The sequence below is a fragment of the Sinocyclocheilus grahami genome, unplaced genomic scaffold (assembly GCF_001515645.1).
Source record: "Sinocyclocheilus grahami isolate Dianchi unplaced genomic scaffold, SAMN03320097.WGS_v1.1 scaffold575.1, whole genome shotgun sequence".
Taxonomy (NCBI): Eukaryota; Metazoa; Chordata; class Actinopteri; order Cypriniformes; family Cyprinidae; genus Sinocyclocheilus; species Sinocyclocheilus grahami.
Window position 1 is genome coordinate 146,159 of NW_015505754.1, and position 26,892 is coordinate 173,050.

Sequence of the window (26,892 nt, forward strand, 5' to 3'; positions counted from 1 at the left end):
CGAACGCTGGAATAACACAACAAAATCATTAAAATGTCCCACGTTCAGATGGAATTACAGGACGAAATAAGCTCACTATCAGTAGCCGAACGATAATTTACTCAACCCCATGTCATTCAAGATCCATGTCCTTTCTTCATTTGCAAAGAAATGAAGGTTTTTGAGGATCACATTGCAGGATTTTTCTCCATATAATGGACTTCAATGGGAACCAAAGGCTGAAGGTCCGAATTGCAGTTTCATTGCGGCTTCAAAGAGCTCTACACCATCCAAGCCAAGGAATAAAGGTCTCGTCTAGCGAAACGATCAGTCATTTTTAAAAATAAAAATGTATATACTTTTTAACCACACATATGCTTGTCTTACACTAGCTCATTACGTAATCACGTTGGAAAGTCATGCGTGGTTAGCTCTTTGTCTCCTGTTCAAAAAGGTAGGGTAGGGCAAAAAAGTCCATCTCATTTTCTTCTCCAACTTCAAAATCGTCCCACACCTTTGTTTTACCTTTTTTTTTTTGTAAAGGGCGTTTGACTTTCTTTGCACATTCGCTTTATAAACACTGGGTTGGTACTTCCGTCTACGTCACGCGTATTCCAACGTAACTACGTAACGCATGAAGTCCAGCTCGTGCAAGACGAGCATTTGGGGTTAAAAAAGTATATGAATAATATTAAAGAATATGAATTTTTTTTTTTAAAAAGACAATGTATCACTGGATTTTTGATTCAAAAACATTTTTATTATTACAGATATATCACATTCACGCACACCAAAATAAAAATATTCATACAGATAGGGAATTAGGTGTAGACATACCGCTTATAGATAGCTATAAAGATATTTTTTTCCTCTATGCAGACCGAGAACAAGATAAAGGAATCTTCTCTAAAACCAATTATTTACAAAGCAAAAATTGAATATTATTATACAGTGAGTTTTCTTTGTTGTGTGTTCAATACTTTCTGAATTCTGGAGCAGAAGGAATATGGAATCACGTTTCAAAACCAGAACACAGAAATCAACGACTCAAAGTGCTTCATAATCATGCAAAGACCAGTATAAAATAGCACGAACGCTGGAATAACACAACAAAATCATTAAAATGTCCCACGTTCAGATGGAATTACAGGACGAAATAAGCTCACTATCAGTAGCCGAACCAAATGCTTTATGCCGCAACACCCACAGCAGAGCTAACGTTTGGTTGCACTATATTTTGCACGTCCGAATAAACCAGAAGCAACACAAAAGCAATTAAAACAGCAATTAGATTCTCCTCAAGTAAACGACTGAAGTACATAATCACCCGAAACTCTCTTGACGATCAAAAACACTCGCACTCACGTTACCCAGCTTATAGAAACCACATCATTTCATCTCAAAGTTACAGTACTAGAAAGTCTGAAAAAGTGTTATCACGTACGCGACTTTACTCATATTTACAATATCATTGGCAAAATAACATCTCTCTGTGTCAATAATTAAGTAATTCTTCTTCTCTCAGAAAATAATCATAAAAATGTCACCAGCACTCCTATGAAGACAACAGCAGCCATTCAGAAGATATTCAAATGAGAAACACACACACGTCTAGTGTTCTAGTTCAATACTGAGTGTGTTCATATATACTGTGATGATAAGGAACAGCTTCAGGACTTATAGAGACCAAAAAACACCAAAAACATGAGGTTCATCAGAGCTGAAGATTGGCAAAAACGGTCTATGTCAACATTGAAGCGTCATTCCCTTAATTCACACAAACCATATTAAAACACAATCAGAAAAAAGTTCTAAAGTTCTATACCCTGCTTCATCTATCAACCGAGAAGATCTAAATAAAGACAATAAAAGAGCAAGAATACAAAAATGGAAGAAAGTAAGAGTGTGTTATATCTTTCTTGAGTCTTTAGCTTCGAACAGCTTCATCCTCTCCTGTACTGTCAGTCCCTCCTTCAAACTCTGAAAAAGAATGAGAATGATGAGGTGAAAGAGAAATGTGCCGTTTTTATACTTAAATATAAATAAAAACAATCCTCCATAAGACTTCAGTAGACTTGCACATTGAATACACTGTTCCATTTCAATCTAGTGATCTGTAACTGTGCAACATTCAACTCTGATGTCATTGCCAGCTGAAGCCATAGAGGTGGTTATGGTAGATATGGAAAAATTATTTTAAATCATATATATATATATATATATATATATATATATATGCGCATGCATGCAAAAATAACAAGAAATAGGTTCTCTGCTGTATATAATAAAATTGTAATGAATAAATAAATACAAATAAATAACAAAAATTCAATTAAATTAAAAAAAAAAATGCAAAAAGAAACCATGCAATAAATAAATAAATATAAGGCTGTATGTTACATTCCAGAATTACATACTGCAAAAAAAATTCATTTTCTATTTTGGTTTTCAAATTCTATGGCCAACATAATTTCCAGTTAAATGATATTCTCTGCTGTATATAAAAGCCTGTCACAAAAGATGCTAACAGCAAACAAATATGTTCTGTTGTATATAACAGTAATACATGTTAATAATTGTTGATTTAGATTGCTTCCATTGTCCTCCTTTGTAAGTCGCTTTGGATAAAAGCGTCTGCTAAATGTAAATAAAAATGTAATAACTACATAAAAGAAAAAACTCAAATAAGATCAAATAAATTAATCAAAAACAAATAAATAAACTAAAATCAATTAAGACTGTATATTAAATTGCAGAACTACGCCTCCAAAAAGTGGTTTTCTCAAGCTGTATTGTGCATGTCTTTAAGACTTTGTCTGTCTAAACTACTAAAAATTATCATTAAAAATTAATTAAATGCATTGCAATCAGCTTTTATGACTTCCCATTATAATCTATTTCACACATGGCAGTTTCTTCGAATAGTTCAGAACGAACCTTGATTCATTCAGCTTTAAACTTCACTTCTGTGTTGTTCACATCATTTCACTATGGGAACATGCACATTCCTTAAAGGGACATTCAGGCAGTTTTAAACCAAAGCCTGTTTTTCTATATTCACTTGTTTTGTTTTTTTAGCTCCATTTCTTTCTGTCATTGTTTTTATGTCTGTCATTCACTGGCTGTGGTTCCTTCATTGTGGAGCAAGACACTAGCAAAAGATGTTCACATGAGCACGTAGTACTGACTAAACACACACACGTGTGTCAGGTTTCTTTATTATTACTCTATTAGATCTGTCTCATTGCCTTCGAGAACGAAACGGGACACATGAACCTTCATTTCCTCGCATCTTTAAATAATTTTGAGATTCTGAGATGCACAAAGACATTATTTAGAAACAATTTACCCCAAAACTACACCTAAATGGATTTAAAACAATTCAGAGTTTCCCAAGTACAAGGAAAAACAGGTTTGGAAGTAAGAAATATCCTTAAATATCCCTTTAAATTGTATAATATATTCAGGGTTTATAACAAGGGAACTCACAAAGAAAATGACAATGACACACAAAGTCTATTCAGACGGTAAGTGTTTTCACGCGAGTTACTTCAGCATTTACAGGAGCTAGTCAGATCAGACTTCAACAAGTTAGTGTTTTCATTTCCTATGTCAATCAACACCTTGAGTTCATTTTCATCACACATGAACAACTTCAACAAGCATATTGCCACGTAAATGCAGTGTAAAAGCAAATGTTCCTTTACAAACAATTACCGTCTAAATAGGGCTATTTGAACACCACACACAAAGCAAGAAACCCCAACATAAAAACAGTCCGAACACATAACATTGAGATAAATGTGATCTGTGCTGGTTATGTGTCGTCCTGCCAGACCGGGTTAAGTTGCAGGTGATTTTCAAACTGTCAGGAGGTGTAGGGCTCATGCAGGATTCAAAGGCTGTGTTCACAATGGAATACTAGCTTACTAAATACTGCACAGTATTTAATATATACCGCCTCACATTTTAAAAACAGCATATGAAACAGTAGGCATTATTTTTATGCTAAACCTTTCCAACTGTATTGTTGACCTCACAGTGCATGTGAGATGATATCTCCAGATATCTTATGCATTTTTAAAATTATATTGTGTAAAAATGTCAAATCAGAGATGTTGAAATCACTGCAGTAATTGTTTCTGGTTTCCATGCTAACACAGCCGTACTCACAAGAGCGATACCTGCTTCACCTGTAGAACCTGATGGGGTCACAGCGGTCAGCTACACCCGACCAACCCCTCACTTTCTGCCTGACAGGACAGCACACACATGAGGACACACACACACACACACACACAATGTGTACAGTGTTCCGTAATTCACACACAAAAATACTTGGGCTGTCACTTAAAAAAGAACAAATACAATGAAACATTTACCTTTTCTAACATGTACCATTTACATTTATCATCCGAGGAAAAAATGAGCATAAAAATAAAAGAATAAATACATACATGCATTCAAGAATTTGGTCTGCCATGAACAATCCAAAAAATGGAATATATATTGACTTTTTGTAGTTTATTCAATGATTTATTCAAATATGATTTATTTTAATCGAATGACAGCCCTAATAAACACAAGTATATCTCTCTCAAACACTCATATACACAGAGTAACATTAAACAATCACACAACCAACATCATTTTCTACATAAATGCACAGGAATATCAATAGAATCAATGGATGACGAGTGTATATTTATGAGACAGACAGACGGACACACTTTGACCTCTCACCTTTGACCTGACCCCACGTATCTGTTTGTATTTCTCTTTCTTCAGGAAATCTGGGTTACTCTTTGACTTCATAATGTCTGCAACGGACACAAATAAAGAAAAGAAAATGTTTCGTTTTTGTACACACTCTTATAGTAAAAAATTTGATGATGTTTGGCAGTTATCTGAGATGATCAAATATGAAATTATCTGCATTAGCCAATAACAGAAAACAGATTAACATTAACACTTAGCAATTTTAATCTACATTTCTTTATTTTTTTTAATAAATCAATTAGTTGACTTTTATTGTGAATATTTATATTGTGTAAAACAATTATAATTGTATATTAAATATTAAAATAATACAATAAAACAAATTAATAATTTGTTTGAATTCAGTCTATGTAAATCTCATTTGCTATAATTAAACTGAAAATCAAAAATGTAATTCTCCAGCATCAGCAACTGAATAATTGTGCCTTTTTGTCCTTTTGTGCACTATGGAAGAAAAAGTCACGCAGAGAACATGAGGGTGGTTAAATGATGAGAGAATTGTCATTTTTGCATGAATTATTCCTTTAAATCTCTCACCGTATCCGGCAGTAACGCCACTTCCTTCAGCGTCTAATTCCCCAAGAGCTTCTGTAGCAGCCAAAAGTTTCTCCCTCAGCTTGTTAATGTCACAGTCAGCTTTAGCTTTGACGATACTCAGCTCTGTGTAAATGTCCTTGTACTTATCCGAAGCATACTTCTTATCCTGAAACACATATTTGAACGACATTGATTTGTTCAGAGAGCAGTTAAAGAGAAACACATGTACAGAGCGTGTAAGTGTGCGTGCATATTACTCGAAGTGCCGACTGCAGCTCGTCTTTGAGAGAGTTTATTTCCTGTTTGAGGTACTGGATCTCTGACTCCTTCACTCGCAGCAAAACCTGCAGCAAAGCAATGTTTAGATGTTGTGCATGATGACTTTACACGATCTAAATTCAGATGACAGTTGGTGCTGTACCTCCAGTTCATAGATGTCTTTGCCTTGTGTCAGAGAGGAAGTCGATTTGTCATCGCTGATGCAGGAGTGCATTCTGGTGATCTCCTCATTCAGACGATGATTTAGTTCCTGTAAACATAAACCACACAAGTTTTTGTTTATATGATGGTGGGAAAAGTTATTCGCTTCTATCATTCTTAAGGCAAGATTATACAGGCAAAAACGTTGCACTGGTCAATTTTGAGATTTTGGCTTTTCGTAACATGTCTTCAGAAAACATCCAAAATACACATTTAACACTAGAACCGCCACGGGGTCAATTTTACCAGTGGCTGTTTTTCAAATGTACATAACAGATTTAAAATAAAACATTCAAGTCTCCCAGTCATTGACTTTTACTAAAATGATGTAATTTACAATCCAATGTTGTTAAAAATTATTTAGATAAAACCAGATTTAAAAAACGGGCATTTATACCTATAAGCGTCAGCGGGTTAAATTTACCTGCTATATAATGCATGTAATTTGGCGCTGTCATATTCTTGCCGCTTATGTTTTAACTTTGTACATTTCTAGGCAACGCTTTTCACTGACTGATTTAGCGGTTATCAGTTTAATAAATAAAGTCAAAATGACAAAAAAAAAAGGCGATTTATGGAAGGTAGGTATTAGAAACACTAAATGCCATGAGTGATGGAGAGTCTGATGGTAAGTTATGCGTCCTGGGTCGGCTCAGCATCTGACGTTTCCCAAGTACAAGGAAAAACAGGTTTGGAAGTAAGAAATATCCTTAAATATCCCTTTAAATTGTATAATATATTCAGGGTTTATAACAAGGGAACTCACAAAGAAAATGACAATGACACACAAAGTCTATTCAGACGGTAAGTGTTTTCACGCGAGTTACTTCAGCATTTACAGGAGCTAGTCAGATCAGACTTCAACAAGTTAGTGTTTTCATTTCCTATGTCAATCAACACCTTGAGTTCATTTTCATCACACATGAACAACTTCAACAAGCATATTGCCACGTAAATGCAGTGTAAAAGCAAATGTTCCTTTACAAACAATTACCGTCTAAATAGGGCTATTTGAACACCACACACAAAGCAAGAAACCCCAACATAAAAACAGTCCGAACACATAACATTGAGATAAATGTGATCTGTGCTGGTTATGTGTCGTCCTGCCAGACCGGGTTAAGTTGCAGGTGATTTTCAAACTGTCAGGAGGTGTAGGGCTCATGCAGGATTCAAAGGCTGTGTTCACAATGGAATACTAGCTTACTAAATACTGCACAGTATTTAATATATACCGCCTCACATTTTAAAAACAGCATATGAAACAGTAGGCATTATTTTTATGCTAAACCTTTCCAACTGTATTGTTGACCTCACAGTGCATGTGAGATGATATCTCCAGATATCTTATGCATTTTTAAAATTATATTGTGTAAAAATGTCAAATCAGAGATGTTGAAATCACTGCAGTAATTGTTTCTGGTTTCCATGCTAACACAGCCGTACTCACAAGAGCGATACCTGCTTCACCTGTAGAACCTGATGGGGTCACAGCGGTCAGCTACACCCGACCAACCCCTCACTTTCTGCCTGACAGGACAGCACACACATGTGAGGATACACACACACACACACAGACACACACAGACACACACACACACATGTACAGTGTTCCATAATTCACACTAGGGCTGTCACTTTACAAAAAATCGAATTACTACTAATCGCAGGAGCGGCTTTACTGACGAGATGAGCATGAAAATCGCATTCGATTTTTTGCACAGCCCTAATTCACACATGTAAATACTAGGGCTGTCACTTTAAAAAAATTAAATATTAAAATGTTTATACATTCGCTGACATTTACCATCATCTAAAATTTTTTTTACATAAAATATAAAATAAAACAAATATTGCAGAAAAAATATAAGAATTTTGTCTGCCATGAACAGACTGACAAACTCAACTGTACAATGGATTGTAGTGGCTCAATAATCCAAAAATAAGACAATATATATATATTGACTTTTTGTAGTTTATTCAATGATTTACTCATCTACCACAGAAATGTCAAATATAAATTTTTATTTTTAATCGACTGACAGCCCTAATAAACACAAGTATATCTTTCCCAAACACTCATATACATACAGCATAACATTAAACAATCACATAACCAACATCATTTTCTGCATAAATCCACAGGACTATCGATACACTCAATGGCTGACAAGTGTATATTTATGACACAGACAAGACGGACACATTTTGACCTCTCACCTTTGACCTGACCCCACGTATCTGTTTGGATTTTTCTTTCTTCAGGAAATCTGGGTTACTCTTCGACTTCATGATGTCTGCAATGAACAAGTGAACTGTTTAGTTTTTGTACACACTCTTAGTATAATAAATTAGGAGATGTTTGACAATTATCTGAGATGATCTAATATGAAATTATCTGCACTGGCCAATAACAGAGCCCGCTCAAATAAGACAACATTAACACTCATTTTGTATTTTGAATGTTAGGAAATACTGTGTAAAATAAATACAATTAAAAATTATATATATGAAAAAGTGCTTTTTTTTGTCCTTTTGTGCACTATGGAAGAAACAAAGTCATGCTGACAACATGAGGGTGGTTAAACGATGACAGAATTGCCATTTTTGCATGAATTATTCCTTTAAATGTCCCACCGTATCCAGCAGTAACGCCACTTCCCTCAGCGTCTAATTCCCCAAGAGCTTCTGTAGCAGCCAGAAGTTTCTCCCTCAGCTTGTTAATGTCACAGTCAGCTTTAGCTTTGACGATACTCAGCTCTGTGTAAATGTCCTTGTACTTATCGGAAGCATACTTCTTATCCTGAAACACACACACACACGTGAACAACATGTTGATATGTTCAGAGAGTGGTTAAACAGAAACACATGTACAGAGCATCTAAATGTGCGTGCATATTACTCGAAGTGACGACTGTAGCTCGTCTTTGAGAGAGTTTATTTCCTGTTTGAGGTACTGGATCTCTGACTCCTTCACTCGCAGCAAAACCTGCAGCAAAACAACGCTTAGATGTTGTGCATGACAGCTTCAGTTAATCGGAATTCAGATGAATTCAGTTGGTGCTGTACCTCCAGTTCATAGATGTCTTTGCCTTGTGTCAGAGAGGAAGTTGATTTGTCGTCGCTGATGCATGAGTGCATTCTAGTGATCTCTTCATTCAGACGATGATTTAGATCCTGTAAACATAAACCACACAAGTTTATGTTTATATGATGGTGGGGAACTTTATTAGCTTCTATTGTTCTTAAGGCAAGATAATACAGGCAAAAACATAGTTTTTTCATGCACTGGTCAATTTTGAGAGTTTGCCTTTCAAACTAGTGGAAAGAAAACATCCAAAATACACATTTATTGCACTTTATTTTTGCATCTGTAGATTTGTTCAATTACAATACATAAAGACTTTTCTTAAAATGACGTCAGTAGCACTTGCCATCAATATTCTGAAGGTTTCTACTGAAGGGGTTTGTTAATGTATAATTTACCAAATTTTATTCAACATTTTATTCCTAAAAATAGTGCAAATGTATTTTATTCTGGCTGCTGATAGGATTTTCTAATGTACTGAGTAATTAAAAGAGATCCTCCAAAATCCCCTCTGTAACAACCTTTGACTCTAATGTCAACAAAATGAAACATTTTGAACTTTATCCTATGTTCAGATTTCTGTTCTGGAAATGCATGCAAATTTGTGCAGATTTAATTTGATAATGCATCATTTGCATATTTTAACATAATATTACACAAAAATATAATTTGTATTTATTGTATTTTTTTTTTTATCCTATTCGCCTAGGGTGTCTTGCCTTTAATTAAAGGGGTCATATGACGTTGCTAAAAAGAACATTATGTTGTGTATTTGGTGTAATGAAATGCGTTTATGCGGTTTAAGGTTCAAAAAACAAATTATTTTCCACATACTGTACATTATTGTTTCTGCTCTATGCCCCGCCTTTCTGAAACGCATCGATTTTTACAAAGCTCATTGGCCTGAAAAGCAAGGTGTGCTCTAATTGGCCAGCTATCCAGTGCGTTGTGATTGGCCGAATACCTCAAGCGTGTGACGGAAATGTTATGCTCCTCACATATTGTGATGCCCTGTCCGGCCGGAGCGACGAGACAAAAACATTAAAACCCATTATAAACAAGGCATTTGTTGCATCCAGTGGGGACATAATTACGGATTATAATGACTTATAATATTCTCTTTTTACACATTGAGTTGCGTATCGCACCGCGTAAACATAAAAACATTTTTCTGCATTTGTGATCGGAGAAACGACAAACAACAAGCGCTACTCTACACTGCTCAAAACTTGAGTTTGAATCATCAGTGGCAAATTCTTTAAATATGAAAACATACTTACAGATTGTGAGTCAGAGCAGCCGGCATTGTAGGTTCAGGAAACAGTCCTCCTTTAAATGCGTTGCACACACATCTGAATATTTGGGTTGAACTGTTCTGGAACAGTGTTGTAAATACAACTTAACCACTGATTTCTAGTCGTGTCCTCTTTTGGAAGACCAAACAAAGTAGTTTCACTTTCACAACGAAACACACAGCGTCTCCACGACATAGCAGCAGCGGCAGCAACAATACTACAGCAAGAATAAAAGTTACGCCTTCTTTCTTTGCGTGAACATTTGAGCGGCGTTATGCAAATCTTCCCACACAGTGACGTAGACATGTGGGGGCGTGTTTGAACGATGCGTTTTAGGGGGGCGTGGACCAGTCTTAATTTTATAAATATCTCTTTGGGTTTGAGACTTTAGTTTTTGCAACTTCAGGGATCTTATCTATGCACAATCAGCTTGTAACACTCCAAAGAGAAAGGAAAACTTGAAATCGCATCATATGACCCCTTTAAGATTTACAACCCCTAGAAAATTATTTAATTATTATTTATATAAACTTGTAAATTATAATAAGACATTTTTTTCTCTTTATCAAGCTGTTCCTCTTGAAAAATGCATGTTTTCAAAAAGTTCATGTTGACCTGGTTGTGTATATGCAGTTTCTGGTTCTCTCGCTGGCACTGTCCTAGTGCCTGTCTCTCCGCTTCCAGCGCTTGAGCCAAATGTGCGTTTTCTAAACACTTCTGAGAATACTGCTCAGACAAAACCTCCAGCTCACGATGGATAGACTGCAACTCCTCTCTACATGGGCAAAATTTAAAAATACACACGTCAAAACTTCATGAATGTATCATGAATAGAAGTAAATCTTCCTAGTGACTAGTCAATGATTTGGTTAGATAAGTGATGTTTGGCATCTTACTCATACTGTCTGTGCAGCTCCTGAATGTCTGCACTCACACCACTCATCTGTGACCGCTGCGTCTTCTCCAGTTCCTCACGATGAGCGTTTTTCATGGCTTCAATTGCTGTACACAAAATAACCTACTGTGATGCTTCAATTCCATGACATTAAACTTGTGCAGACACATTTATTATAGAGCTAGCTATAATGTTGCATTATAAATGACACACTTTAAGTGCCGTTCACACTGACTGTAATTTGCCACGACAAACAAACCATAAGCAATTTACTTTCAAATTTGGAAATTTGGTGTATTTTATATACAGTGATGCATTCATTACCAGCAATAGTGGCATTTGTTTCCTCCTCTAGCAGTCTTTCTTTCTCCTCCAGAAGTTTCCGGATCTCTCGCTGATGCTGCCTTTGGATGTCCTCGATCACCTTCTGATGCATCTCCTCCATCGCTGCAAATCCACGCTCGCATGTCGCCTGCATTCCACATAAAACATCAGATTGCATATGCAAACAAACACCAAGCATATTATCTCTACTTCAGCAGGCTCTCTACTAGGGCTGGGTATCTGTAATTGATTCCCTGGTTCCATTCAATTTGTATTCAGATTCAGTTAATTATGTCTTGGTGCATTACTAAAACATTAAGGCTTGATGGTGAAATACTTTACTCAGCGAAGACTTTTTTTTCTTTCTTTTTTTTCACACTTTATTAGTCAATTTTGGAGTCTGTTAATGCATTCACTGAAAAGGAAATTATTTTAACAAATATAATCCAGTTGTACAAAGAAATAAATTATTCAGAAAACTAGGGATGCACCGATAACGATACTGGTATCGGTATCGGGCCCGATACTGGTCTCCTGTACTCGTACTCGTACTCGTTAAAATGCCCCGATACCAAACGTCGATACCACACAGCATGTGATAAGCGCCATATTCAGAGAATGAAACACCGACAGCAGAATGGAGTTATTAGAGATTAAGGATGTCTACGAAGTATATGTATGCAATGAATATAATGTTAAACATTCAGTATTAACGCAGATGCGCGAGCTTGTCTGTGAATATGTGAATATCCCTTTCTCACAGACATCACTGGAAAGTTTGTAGTTCGGTCGGATACGTCAAAAACAAGTAAGTAAAACAATGCACAAGTTACTTAACGGAAGGGCGAGAGAGAGAGAGAGAGAGCGAGAGAGTTCGGTCGGATACGTCAAAAACAAGTAAGTAAAACAATGCACAAGTTACTTAACGGTAGGGAGACAGAGAGAGAGAGAGAGAGAGAGAGAGAGAGAGAGAGCGTGCACTTCTGTTGTGTGATCTTTGATGTTCACTCACTTAGCACACGCATCATTTGGATTAAAACTAAATCGTAAAAATAAGATAATTTATAGGGGCATTCACTATAAATGTCATTTATTTTTAACATTAGGCATACACGACTTTCAGGCGAAAGTGAATCTAGGCTGTACTATTCTGCATCAGTTCAAATACGTGCATGCGTTGCACGTTTTGCTTGCTTGAGTGTTTCTGCATTATATGAGTGGCTTTGGAATATAAATCGCAGCATGTTTCAGATGGAAAAAAAACGCGACTTCTATTTCTATTCTATTTCTAAAATATCACAGTTAGGAGATTTATAATGAGTGATTCCCTGCATTATTACAGCAAAGCGCGTGATTACAGTACAGATCCGCTGCAATGAAGCAGCTCTAACGGTATTAAATTAAAGATGACGTACCATAGAGCAAAAAATGCTAACAAAAAAAAACTAACAAAAACTTGTAAAATACATTTTAATGGGCATAATTGAGTGTGAAAATAACAGAAGGATATACAGTCAAACCAAAAATATAGTTGTGTAAATACTGTCATACTAACAGCTGTCTAATTTTTGGTTGATTGTAATCCATTACCTTTCTATCGAAGTTATCTAACATTATCAAGCTGCATTTGTTCTCCGTTTAACTCTGAGTTCTTGTTATATTTTATTACCATTTTCTAAACTATAGCGAATAAACTGTGATAATGTGAGAAATGTTGAAGCTTGAAATAAATTTAGGTTTGACTGTATCTATTTTCGATGAATAAAGTTAACCAACTAACATTATACATACTCAATTTTGGTTTCTGTACCCAATATTTAAAAAATTTACAAATGCAATAAAAATATTGGTATCGGTACTCGTATCGGCAAGTACCAAAAATAAAAGTATCGGTATCGTGCGAGTATTGGAAAAAGTGGTATCGGTGCATCCCTACAGAAAACCAATGTTTACCCAGCCCAACTCTCTACAGAGCTACACCAACTATGGTGTTCACATATTTAAACATTTGCTCATGTGATGAGAGATGACAGTTAGCACAAAGGAGTGAAAGGAAAGCAGCATGATTGATAGCGGTTAACTAGAGAGAATTCATGCATTCAAACTCTCACACTAACACAATGCTAACACTTTAAAAACACAAGTGTTTTTGAACAGAGGAAGTCCTCATTGAGCACAGTATAGTCATTTGTAATAGGTTTGTCTGTAATCATGGTCGTGTACATTCATTGTGTGCTCAAGACTCCTAGTGCTGCTAATGTGCACTACAGCATAGGAAAAAAGGGGAAAGCATCATGGTTATGCGGCTACAGGGTTGCAGTGGTCATCTCAGCATTATTTTCAAAAATCCAAGAAGCATAAAACACTTGATATATATATATAATAAATAATAGTGAAGATTTGTAATTTGAAATGTGCACTGTTTCTGCAACTTGTATAAACAAATTAAATAATAAATACTCCCAAAATGATCAACTAAAACCACTGTAACCCAAACTAACAGCAACAAATTACTGAGGGTCCTACAAACATGGCGCCATGGTGGTGAATGGGTGTGACTTTAAATTTGAAAAGTGAAAGGTTAAACCTTGAGGCTGTCCAAGTCTCGCTGGTACTTCTCCTTCAGGCTGGTCAGATCTCCATCCAGTGGTTTCTGTTCCAGCTCCTCCCTCATGCTGCTCAACTGCATTTCCAGCTCCCGGATTCGGAGCAGGGACTCCCTGCACGTTACCTGATCAGATCCATCCCCTTCCTCCATGGGACATGCGTCGGCCTCCTCTTTGTTCTCCACTTGTTCGCTTCTCTCCTCCAGCGAGCAGATAGTCTGGCTGTAGCATTCTTGTAGCTTGTGGAGCTCCTCTCTGTTGGTGTGTTCTAGTTCCTGGAGCTTACCCTGAAATTCCTGCTCAAGTTTTCGGGTTTGCTCTTTGTGCCTCAACTCAGCATCTTCCATTTCTAGCAGCAGGGTCTCCAGTCGGCGTTGGCTTTTGGTGGCACATTCCATTAGTTCGAGCTCTCTGGCTATCTGCTCCTGCTCGGCCCTTCCCATCTCATCTGCATGCCTGCTCTTGAGCTCTTCTTTCTCCATATGAAACTCCTCTTCCAGCTGGGTTAAGTTCTGCCGTTGCTCCTGGAGCTCCCTGAGCTTATAGGATAGTTCCGCTCGAAGCATGTCATTCTCCTCCTGCAAGGAACTGATAGTGCCAGTGAAGCTAAGATGTTCTTTCTCCAAACAGCTCTGGTAGTGCCTTTGGATGGCTGCAACTCTCTCAGCATGTTCCTGGACGAGCACTGCCATGTTGCGGCTAGTCTCCTGGCAGAGAGTAAGTTCCCTTGTGTGACCCGCTCGCAACCTGCAAGCAACATATGCGACCTGCGCCTGCATCAAAGCCTCTCGCATGCAAACGGCACTGGAGTCATCGCTCCACGAGCTCATCTGGATGGCATCCGCAAGTCCAGAAAGTGAATCCATTTCTCCTTCTCCTTCGCAGATCCTCTCAATTTCCCGAGAGAGACCGCGGAGGGCTTTTGCTTGGTTTTTGAGCTCAGCAATGAGATTTTCCCAGCTCGTTTTCAGATGAGATTCCGATTCTACACTATGGGATGCCATGCCGCCTGCTAAATGTCTGCGGACAATCTCTGCTGCTAAATTCTGAGCTTCCTCAATCTCATTCTGCTCCATATATGGGACAAGTTCAGGAGGGGCGAAGTCAGCAAGATAATCAGTATTACTTTGGGTCATGCTCTCAATGTGAGCACGCTTTGATGTGCTAACAGCATCTTTCAGAGCCATGTCCCTTTGTTTTAAGGTCTCGTTCGCCTGGAGCAAGTCCTTCTGAAGCTCACTGAATTCTTCCTGGAAATTCATTGTTATATTCTGAAGCGAATAGGCAAGCTCAGCACTAATGCAGGCATTCTTGATGACATCCTGTGAAAAAGCACTATTTGATAGTTTACTCATCTCAAGCTTGTCCAGCTCTGCCAAGAACATGGTTTCCAGTATAAGTTTTCTTGTAAGTACATCAGTATAAACAACTGAGAGACAACCATCGCAGTTCGTCTTGATGTTTTCAGCATCCTTGTGAATGGAGTTCAGGGCTGACATAATATCAGAGTTCAGGTCTTCCAGAGAGAACCCCATCATCTCCAGAACCTCAGCCTCAAAGGTTAATGTTCTGGCAAACCGCTTTATACTTTCCTTCACTGATTGCACATCTGGTGCAAAGATCTGACACGACTCATAGAATGAGCTGCCCTTTCTCAGGTACATGGTGGCACAAACCAGCCGTTTCTCTACTTCTGCAAGGGTACAAATGAGAGATTCAGCAGAACTGGTCTCTTTCTGATTGCTGAGAATTTCTCTCACTCTTTCTGTGCAAGACTCTACCAATGCCAATGCCTTTTCATATTCATCACTGTCCTGCTCACCAAAAGTCTTGAGGAATTTCTGACTGGGTTCATCCATTGGTAATTCTTCACAGGTTTTAGTCGTGCAATCCTCCAAGGTAGCTCTGGTGCTCAGGTGTTCCTGCATCGATGAAAGATCGGGCTGGTCCCTTATCTTCTCTGTGAGGTGCCTGAGCTTCTCCTCTGTGGCCAATAGCTTGATTTCCAGAGCATGTATAATGGAGATGAACTTCTCTGGATCTCTGCACTGCTGGAATGAACGGTCACTGACTACACTGCTATCTTGGGTCAGGCTCAGGTCATGCATGTGGTCTAGGCTCAGATCTTGCGTCAGATCCAAAGATGTATTTTCTGTCTGAAACTTGTCTGCTCCCTGGGACCGGTGATAAGATTGGCACTGAATGGTGGAAAAGCGAATCCTCTGGCACTTTACCAAGGACATTTCCGTCTCGGAGCTGCTTCTTGCAAGCAGAAGTTGGGAGGTACTTGAGGATGAGGAAACATCATGTTGCATCTCTTTCAAACCATCAAGCAGGTCTTCCTGTGAGCGACAACGTCGCATTCTGAGATCTGAATATCCGAGTCGCAGGGCATTGAGGTGTTCCTCCAGCTCAGCAATCCGATCCTCTGCAACCACCAGTTTTGCCTGAAGCTCCATTTCCGCTTTTCGGGACTCTACCAGTCCTGGAAACTCATGCTCCATTTTAGAAAGAAGTTCCTCTTTCTGCTGCAAGCAAAGTTCTGTTTCTTCTAGACTACTGCCTAAGGCAGCCATCTTGATGAGGGCCTCGCTCAAGTCCTGCTCCTTCTGTCTGATTAGCTGCTCGTACATTTCCTTTGTCTGCTTCACCTCCTCTTCCTTCTCTTGTAGCACATGACTTATCCTAGCAAATTCTTCTGAGACACGCTCATACGAGCTCTCAAGAGAGTGATAGTCTATTTCCACCGTCGTTAAACATGCCTGTTGCTTTCCTACCTCTCGGTCGGCCTCTGCAATCTGATTGAGAAGTTCCTGACAGCGGCAAGTAAGCTGGTCACGTTCCTCCTCCAGCCTCCTCACACTCTCCCGCAGCATTTCCATCATATCCGTCTGTGCCTCCAACTCCTGCTGAAGACGATGAACTTCCTCACTGAGTCCCACAGTTTCTATCCCACCGCTCCCTCTCAGCAGTGCCTCCACTTGTTCTTGTGCCTCTTGCAATTGCTCTTCTATTTCACGCCTCCTCTCTTCGGATTCCACCAATCTCCGGGTCAGTCCCTGACGCTCCCGATCGTGTTTCTCCTCCAGGCCTCGCTGCTCTTTCCTCTCCCGCTCCTCTCTCATAGTTTGAGCTTCTTCCATGGAAATCAGACGTCCAGTGGCCTCAGCGAGTCTCTCCTGTAGTCTCAGCACCTCTTTGTGCTGGTCCCTCTGCAAAGCTTGCTGCTGCTCGAGCTGTCTCAGTTTCTGGTTCTTCTCTAGCAAACTAGCCTCGACTTGTCGAAGACGGTCCTCGCTCTCTCGTAGCTGTGACCTCAACGTCGTCTCATTTCGGACCCATTCTTCCTCACGTTCTTGACAGCGAACCCGCTCAATTTTTAGCTCGCTACGCATTCGTGCCACAGCCTGCTCGCTTACTACAATCTCTGCCATGGCAGCTGTTAGCTTTTCCTCTAAGGCCTCGATTTCCGCCTCATGGTGTCCTATTATATCTTTCGCTTCGCTGTAGCTACGCCGCAAGCTGCTAACTTGATGATTGGACTTATTCTGCTTCCTGTGCTGGGACTCCAGCTCGGACTTTAGATCCTGGTTCAGCTTGCTGAGGCGCTGCCATGGTGCTCGGTGAACCGAGGCACACGCTGCATCAGGCGAAGCCTTTGCAGCGGTTGTGTCACTCTTTAAGAGATTAAGAGCAAAGTGCAATTAGTAAGAGGAACCCTCCTCATTTATGGCCACACACATGATGCTCAACATCATCTGGGCTGTGGCTGGGAACCCGGGAACATTTGGAGATACAATTATGAAGTTACATACTTGCTCAAGCTTTCCACTGTGCTTTTTCAAGATGACATCAGAGATGGAGAGAATGGTGCTCAAAAATGAAGGAAAAATGTGAACAACACAATTACAAAGGGAAAAAAGTGATCTAAAGAGGCTGTTGAACTATAGAATGCACCTATGAAATGCAACCATGTTTTGATGGATAATACAAATAGAACTGTACAGAAAAAAATACAAGAGGAAACAAGAGAAGGGAGAAGAAACAAATGGAGTAACACTACACCAGATTATTATACAGCAACTAAAGATAAATTAATAACAGGAATGGTACCACCATGCAAATTATGCAAAAAAGAAAATGACGAGATGAAACCGATACAAAAACAAAAAGCACAGCTGAAAGCTTGTCAGATGTTTACATTTTTATCTTCAGCAAACTTGTGGTTTGGTTACAAGAATTTTAACCAAAACCCAGTCAGAGCCCAGGGAAAGACAGACATTGCAGATCAGTTAGTACCACTCATGCTGAGAGTTTCATTAACACCCCAAAAATTATATTAGTACTGAAATAAAAAAAGCAAGAGACACAAACACAAAAACTACAGAAGATTTTGATCGCTGTATCTTTTCTGACTAGGTTCAGTTGATCTGTTTGGGTACCTGCAGTACGTATCCTTCCCTGGCACTCTGCTCTCTCCCACGAGCATCCTGAAGTTGCTCCTGTAAGATGCTGTTCTGCTGCTGGAGTCTTGCCAGCTCCCTTTGTGCCTGACCTAACTGTGGGCATGAGAGGAAAGCAAAAAGATCTGAATGTGGAAATTATACAATGTTCAGAACTGATCTGAACGGGGAAAAAAACTCAAGAAAAACATAAAAAGTCTGCACCTGCACATACTCATCAACATTTTATGATGGAAAATGAGGCAAGAAATAGATACTGATGTTTCTTACCTCTTTTTCCAGTGCAGTGGTCAGCTCTTGTGGAAGAGCTCTTTCTCCAACAGGTACATTTGAGCTGCCAGTGATCTGTACCTGCTTTTCCTCTCTGAGGGGTGTTGTTTCTACCTGATGCCACCTCTGCTCAATTTCCACTTGGACGTCAGAGTTTCTGTGGGCCGTACTTTGACTATCGACCTCCTGCGTGTCTCTGGCATTGTCTACATCCATTCTCACCTGTTCCTGTGGCACTTTATGGGGGAGCTTTGATGGTGGCTCCGCCACCGTTGTCGCATTGACTCCACCTGCTGTAGGTGTAGTCTGATTATGGTGTATATAATCCTGCATGACTTCATCTCGCAGTGGCAACTTGTCAGTATGGCTGGTGGTAGTAATCGAGGATGACGTCTGATGAGAGGAGGTGCTAGAGATGGGAGAAGAGGCAGCAGAGGAGGTTGAGGAGGGAGAAGATGAGATAATGACTGAAGTGTCTGCCCTCTTTATTGAGGGTTGTCCGCTCTTGTTTTCCTGCCCTGGGCGGAATTCGGACCAGTCGAAGGTTTTAGACCGTCCCTCCCGCTTGTTGACTCTGCTCTTACGGTGATCGGAAGGAGGTGCAGAGTCTGTCATGTCCTCGTGCAACTTTTTAGCTTCAACTACAGAGCTGTTAGAGAGTTGTGAAGAGTTAGAAGGGGGTTGGATGTAGTTTTGTTCCACATTTGATCTGGTTCGCTCTTCTGGAAGGGAACTGTGAGGTGAGAAGATACTGAATCAATACATGAAGTATCTGAATTATTAGTGGTGTTTGCTAAGGCAAGCATCACAGCTACTACCTCAATATGTATTTTATCACAAAGAATTGTGGCACATGGCATTGTGGGAAAGTCTGAATTATTCCTTATCTGTGGACATAATTTTGTGTTGTGTTGTGAAACACACACAGTGTTAAACAAAAGAAATGTGATACAGCTGTCTAAAAACACATACCCAAACTGCTGAAGACAGGATGGTTTGATTAATGGTTAGTAGGGTGAGGAAAACCATCTGGTCACTGCATGGCATTCAACCACTGTCAAGCACGCTGGTAAACACTCATGTGTGCTAAAAATGGGCACTGATGCAATGCTATTTTTCATCTCCTTTAAAAAAGGAGGTGGAGTAACATCACAAGAGAAATCTCCTCAAATCTTCAAAATGCGCTGTTCCAGCCTAACTTAACTACCCGCCAATAATCGAATCCAGTTATAATGCATTAAATTCCTTCTTTTATGGAAAATATTACAACAAAATTTGCCTCATTAAAAGTGTTTTTCAGTTGGATGATTTTATTATTGGATCTTTTTTTTATTACTTTTGGCATAAAATAAAAAGTATCACCCAAAAATAGATGACTGACAACCAAATTCTGCCTTACGAAGACTCCAAATGACTTTAGCTTTGCTAAATGTCCACAATTAAGAGGTGTAATATAAGTCTATCCAGTGTGAAGCTGACAAAATGTCCCTTCGTTCAGACAGGATTTCACACATATCACTTTATTGTCTTGCGTCTGGTTAGCATGTGGTGTGAAACAGCATGAATGTCAAATTAGGCAAACGTGTTAAATGCATTAACACGCAAATAAATGTAATGCCGTTAAACCGTCTCAAAAACTGAAAACCCAAAACAAAACATCAACACCACTATCATAAACTATCTGGCCACACACAAACAAAGCAGTGGTGAAACAACTCCAAAATAACCAAGCATACATTGCAAAGGCTCTTCTGCTCCATTTATCTCCATAATTGTAATAAAACATGTTAAATTAACAGCTTCATTATAAACAGAGCAAACTGACAAACAACACAGGAGAACGGTAGAAGGAATTACTGCCATAACAGACAGAAGCCAGAACATCACGAAAGCACATCTGACATAACAGCGGACACACACACACACACAGGTTAGAATAAGAACTGGAAATGCCAACCTGGGCATAAGAACTGAAAGTTTCAGAGACACGTTTTTCCTGTTGCCGGAGCAGGAAAAACACACAAAAAAACCAATTATACAAGTAAGTTAGGAACAGAAGAAAATATAAATAATATCTACAAACAAAAACAGTGGAGTTTGAGGAACCATTTAAATGCAAGTATAATTTATGAGATTTAGGAGGAAATACTGTTCGTTGACGTGTTCAAATGCTTTATGGTAAGCATGTACTGTTTATGTAAGGTTGTTGATCCTTAAAGGTGAAATTTGTCATTTCTGTGCCACTAGCTGCAACACACTGGATGGCCAAACAAGTAGTCCCACTCCAAACTCACAGCATTGCTTGAGCCAGTGTTGTCGTTATGCCAGTCGAATAGATTGAAACAACCAATTGTTGTCAACAGAGGTGCAGAAATGACACACTTTACCTTTATAATAAAGAGTATTCCAATTAATTCACTGAGGGAAGTATAATGTATAAATGTTTGATGTTCTCTCCTTTTTTTGTCCTTTTCACACTAAACATGATGTAGAAGCTTACCGTGTGACATCAGGAGCGACGGTGGGCCGCATGTTCTTCAGAATGGCCTGAATCCAGTTTCGACGTATCCCAGAGGTCATAGCAGACAGCGTGAATGCCCCTTCCTTACTCTGAGAGGAAGACAAGGACATGGATGCTGAGTCGAATGATCAGATCAGTTAATGAATGCATGACAGTTAAACAAAAAGAGACTGTGATAAATATCTATGTTCAATTCTGATATTGCTGTTCAATTCCAATACAACTGTAAATCCACGTTTTGATCAATGAGTTTCTATAACTGACTTTTCTAGGCATGATTACTGGACAAGGATTATTAAAAAATAAAAACAAACAAACAAATAAATAAATAAATACATAAATAATTCAAAGGTAATGTTGTACTATTATTTTTAATAGCTCTCAAACAAACAACAATTTCTGTGATTTATTCAGCTCAAAATATTTTAGATGCAAAGAAATATAATTACTGTAAATGTACTTAACAACCACTTAATCTTAATCTACTTAATATTATATACTGGATATAATACATTTTCAACGCATAAAAAAATTATATTAATTACAGGAAATATTATCAGATTTTTAATCATTTCAAATATTTCTACAGGACAAGAAATCACAATTTGATATATAATTCCACTTGCTACGACTGTGGGACACTGTAAATCACAAAAGAAATGAATGAAAGCCTGTCACAGTCCTACATCGTTCATTCAGAAACAATATAATTCCACAAGAAATGGTCCAATCACATACTTAAATCAAATAAATGTGATGTACAGTTCAAGTGAAAACTAAGATCAGACGGGAAGAAGAGCTTCAGACCTGAGTTTAGCTTTCTCTATCCAAGGCATAAAGATAGCAGGCTGAAGTTATATTTACAGTTGTTATTCATTTCTTGACACTGACGCCCCGCTGTTCGTCTGTACACAGAGACGGCCAACGCTTTCTGCTATTTCTGACATCTCTAAAATAACTTTAAAAACAGCACTGGGAACCTATAGTTATTCACCACCTCGATGAACAAGTACATCTCAACAGCTTTATTAATAAAACACAGTAGCATGCAAACCAAAGATTTCTAAATGTAAACTATTGCATTATATTTTTACTTCTTCTGTTCTGAAGTCTAAGTGATGTTTGCCTCTGCAAGACTTGATACCAGAATGTTTTCAGTGCATTGCTAGGGTGTTATGGGTGGTTGCTAGGTGGCCCAAATCAAAAGTATCCATGTGATATTGTGGTCTCTAGATATGACTTGGGACCCTAAGTTAATGTACTCTGCCGTAAAATTCTTAATGTTTTTAAAGAAGTCTCTTATGCGCATCAAAGCATTTTTTAATTAAAAAATAAAGAACAAAAAACAGTAATATTATGACATATGTTTTCTTTTTTAATATACTTTAAAATATAATTTATTCCTGTGATCAAAGCTGAATTTTCAGCATCATTACTCCAGTCTTCAGTGTCACATGATCTTCAGAAATCATTCTAATATGCTGATTTATTATCAATGTTGGAAACAGTTGTGTTGCTTAATATTTTTTGGAACCTGTGATACTTTTTTCAGGATTTCTTTGATTAATAGAAAGTTAAAAAGAACAGCATTTATTCAAAACAGAAGTTTTTACTATCACTTTTTATCATTTTAACGCATCCTTGCTGAATAAAAGTATTCATTTCTTTCAAAAAAAGAAAAAAAAAAATTACTGACCCCAAACTTTTGAACGGTAGTGTATTGGTACAAAAGATTTCTATTTTATATAAATGCTGTTCGTTTTAACTTTAAAAAAGTATCACAGGTTCCAAAAAAGCTAAAAATTAAGCAGCACAACTTGTTTCCAACATTGATAATAAATCAGCATATTAGAATGATTTCTGAAGATCATGTGACACTGAAGACTGGAGTAATGATGCTGAAAATACAGCTGCGCATCACAGAAATAAATTACATTTTAAAGTATGTTAAAATTGAAAACCGTTATTTTAAATAGCCATTAATTTAATAATAATTCAATCAAATAAATGCAGCCTTAATGAAACTTGAAACATTACAAATTTTACTTTTGAACTGCAGTGTATGTCTGTGAGATTTTTTCTGCACATTTTCACATTGACCAGATTCAATTTTGAGTCAAATCTCTTATTTGCAAATTATAAATCACTAATCTCAAGTATGAATTTTAGAGTACTATTGTTGCTTGACTTAAAGCCATTAATTAAAATTGCATTGCAATTGAAAAATCTCTCAAATATATGACTTTAAAATACATCTATTTTCCCCACTGTGAAGTCAAAAGAGTATTAGACAAGCATCTGATGTGTGGCATTGGACCTGTAGGGTGATATTTCAGAGGGAAGTGATGAAACAAAGCTTAGTGAGGAACAGCAGGGTTACAGCTAACATCACCACAGCTTTATTTAGGTGGGAAAACATACCACTGTAAACCTTCCAGACATATTTGTCTAGCATCAATACCTCAAGAGCGCAGGGATGGGCGGAAACATATATTGCAGTATAAGTTAGGGTGAGCTAAAATAGTCCTGTTTGTTGCCCTGATGTACTTCATTAAAGGTCCCCTGAAATGCTTAGAAACACACAGCGTTACTCTATGTGTTGACGTCATTTGACTGAATTGAGCCACGGCTTCAGCGTCTATTTTATAGTGTAGGGGGCGGGTGCTTCGGATTCTAGAGAGCATCTGATTGGACAGAAAGTTTGATGAGAAGCTGAAGTACGATGTGACGTAAAAGAAAAATTGTTGAGCCGTTTTGGCGGAAGTGACGAACTGTAAGCTTTGAATGCTTATATCTTCTAAATGCGAATTTTGTCACTGTTTTGGAGTACACTGCATCAATTATAGATAACCTTAAGACTAACATATTGCTACTAACACCCAAAAAACTTTAAGCAGTTTTGGTATATATATTTACTCTAGTGTTGTCAAAAGACCCAGTACTTCGGTACCAAGTCGGTACTAAAAAAATGAAAACGTTACGGTACCAGGTTTTTTTAAGTACCGGTGGTACCGAGTACCCGGTCAACCCAGTTCTTGATGCTCTATCCGAAAGCTGCGCAGATGCACTCTCTTCATAAAAGTACTGAGACGTGGCAACCTCAAAATGAGGAAACACACCAAACTAACAAAACACTTTAAAGACAGACACCCAGATCAAATGAAAGAGTTCAAGCACGTAAGTTTCACTTTAATTGTCAATATTTAGATCAGTGTTTCCCATACATTGATTTATTTGTGGCGGCCTGCCACAATATCAAAACTGACCGCCACAAATAGATTTTCCAAAATGATTTGTGAGTGCAGCGCTTATTTGATTACAGCCGTTACCGGGGAAACCTATATCTCTTCCGCTCTACAAGCGCCTCCTGCTGGCAGAGAATGAATTTACATTTATATGCCGCCACAAATAGAGTGCAAGTCTGTGGGAAACACCGCTTCTGTTATGAATATTATTCAATATTTTAATTTGAATGTCGGATTGAAATGAACACTGTTATTAGAGTAGTTAATCATTAGCATAAGCACGGCTAACACTAATAAAATGAGCATTATAATGAAGTTTCTTTATTAACTATTTAATGCTCCTATAACTTTTATTAGGGTAAAAAAAAACAGGAGGACATGATGATATTTACTATTTTTACACACCAGAGGCTTTTAAATGAAATGTGAATCTAAAATATTAGAGTACAAATGGTTAACACTGTTTGTCATATCAGTCAGAAAAGCAGTTCTGAAGCTAACTTAGTTGTTATTCTTGGTTGAATAACTCTAGAAGGTTTTAAAAGCCCTTTAAAATCAAATATGTACACAGTTTGGATTAAATTAAAGTATAGTCCAATTTTTTAATTAGCATGTTTTTGTGTTTTGCTTTGGCACCAAAACCAAGAACCGTGGATTTTCACTGGTATTGGTACCGAATACTGAAATTTTGGTACTGTGATAACACTAACATTTACATTTGGTATACATTTCTGCTATATACATAATACCAGGCCTACTGCAGTCTTTATGAGGTAAAATACAACAGAAACAATACAACAGCATCACTCACAAGGATTTGGAAGCCATAGTTCCTCTGAACTGGGAATTCGGTCACATCGTAGCACGTGGACAGATCGATCTCTCCGTCCAGATCAGCGGCCTGAGGAACACGAGGGACGTTGTTAAACAATCACTTGATTAAAAAATGGGTTTAATAGCTGATGAAACGCGTACCTCCTCAGCGATGGAGTCGCGGTAGAACCTCAGGCTCTGATCGGTCAGAACAAACCAGTGTTTCTTCCACTGAGAGACAGAAGCAGAACAAACCTTTTGAATAAACTCCTTATTAAAAATTCAAACATCACTGAAGCACATCAATTCCTGACTGATTTCGGTTTAGACTCACCAATCCATCTTCGTACAGTTTGGTCATCCATCCTTTCTTAAAGTTCAGCAGGTCTGGCTGAAAAGAGATGAGAATAATACATGAAATGAACAGACTACCAACATTAACAAGGAACAGCTAAACGTTACTAAACAAAAACCATAAACACAGTGCAATACATGTTCTAGAGCAGGGACTGTTTATTTAAAAAACATTTTAAAATTCTAAGTTTTTAAAAATGGATTTATAAATTATTTACATTAAAAAATGTTCTTGTGTTTCATGACTAAACCCCGATGAGAATTGCACCATATTTTTCTGATTTTTAAATACATTTTGCCTTTTAAATACAGCTTTATCTTGTAGCCGGTTTATTTGGTTTAAGAATTCAAAAAAAAAAATTTCACATACCTATAGAGAAAATTAATGGCATATATATTTCCTGAACACAGACCGTCAGAAAAAATAATCATATCTTGCAATATTTTGTCCGTAAGATTTTTGTTCACAATTCATGATAGTTCAACTACTTGGGAAATGCTGTTTTAAACAACTTTACATGCAATTAGCGACATATAAACACTTTTGAACAAGACATCAAGAGTTAAGACATCATAAACAAATATAATAATGTAACTAATTTATTAAATATGCTAAAACTCAATACAGCAAAACTAATACAGAAAAAAAGAACAACATTGTCTGAGCAATGCATTCAATGCAAAAGAGCCTGCATTGAAAGTTAAAAAGTTCTCTAAAAGTCTCTAAAAAAAATGACTTCTGCATCATAAAACCACCAGCAAACACAGTCAGACGGGTCCCGCACAAATACAGGCAGTGGCACCACACAAAGCCTAAAATACCACAACCAGTAATAATACAAACCCTCTGCCATCTAATGCAGGCGTTTCGAGCAGATCTGCTCAGGTTGAGATCACACCCACCGGCCGTTTGCTAGTTAGCCGTTAGGTTCACAGTACCTTAGTCTTGTTGAGTTTCATCTGTGACCTGTTCTTCACACGCTTCTGACTCACATGCCGTCTTTCTGTGTGTATGAACATGAATCTGTGTTCTCATGTGTGTGTGTTTGGGCATGTGTCAGTGTCTCTGGTCCTAACACTCTGAGCGAATGCTATTTATAATCGGGGGTGGTGAAGTGGTTCTGGGTTGGGTTTGCATGAACGAAGTACTAACAGCTGAAACACACAGACACTCTTAGACAGCCTTGCAGTCCCTTATTAATAATCATGCTGTGTTCTTAAGAGCAATTAACTACAGAAGCAT

At 38.0% G+C, this 26,892-nt stretch overlaps 1 protein-coding gene across 16 annotated transcripts in view; it reads right to left on the reverse strand.

Moving 5' to 3' along the window:
- Positions 1-744: 744 nt before the first annotated feature.
- Positions 745-26,892, reverse strand: part of LOC107556659 (early endosome antigen 1-like) — a 35,567-nt gene continuing 9,419 nt past the window's right edge. For 6 of the 16 annotated variants that reach the window (XM_016239817.1, XM_016239816.1, XM_016239819.1 and 3 more), the window contains 16 exons: positions 25,630-25,686; positions 25,458-25,526; positions 25,294-25,383; positions 21,217-21,326; positions 20,674-20,712; positions 18,717-19,449; positions 18,426-18,542; positions 13,965-17,660; positions 11,378-11,525; positions 11,055-11,160; positions 10,774-10,933; positions 8,845-8,952; positions 8,678-8,764; positions 8,413-8,578; positions 7,996-8,072; positions 745-1,959 (listed from right to left, as the gene is read on the reverse strand). In XM_016239817.1, the coding sequence (XP_016095303.1) occupies positions 1,888-1,959; positions 7,996-8,072; positions 8,413-8,578; positions 8,678-8,764; positions 8,845-8,952; positions 10,774-10,933; positions 11,055-11,160; positions 11,378-11,525; positions 13,965-17,660; positions 18,426-18,542; positions 18,717-19,449; positions 20,674-20,712; positions 21,217-21,326; positions 25,294-25,383; positions 25,458-25,526; positions 25,630-25,686 (5,835 nt within the window). In that variant the 3' untranslated portion in view covers positions 745-1,887. Of the gene's footprint in view, positions 1,960-4,152; positions 4,233-4,722; positions 4,800-5,295; positions 5,462-5,552; positions 5,640-5,716; positions 5,825-6,454; positions 7,306-7,995; positions 8,073-8,412; positions 8,579-8,677; positions 8,765-8,844; positions 8,953-10,773; positions 10,934-11,054; positions 11,161-11,377; positions 11,526-13,964; positions 17,661-18,425; positions 18,543-18,716; positions 19,450-20,673; positions 20,713-21,216; positions 21,327-25,293; positions 25,384-25,457; positions 25,527-25,629; positions 25,687-26,892 lie in introns of those variants that run through there. The other 10 variants (XM_016239808.1, XM_016239812.1, XM_016239806.1 and 7 more) reach the window with 10 other exon arrangements.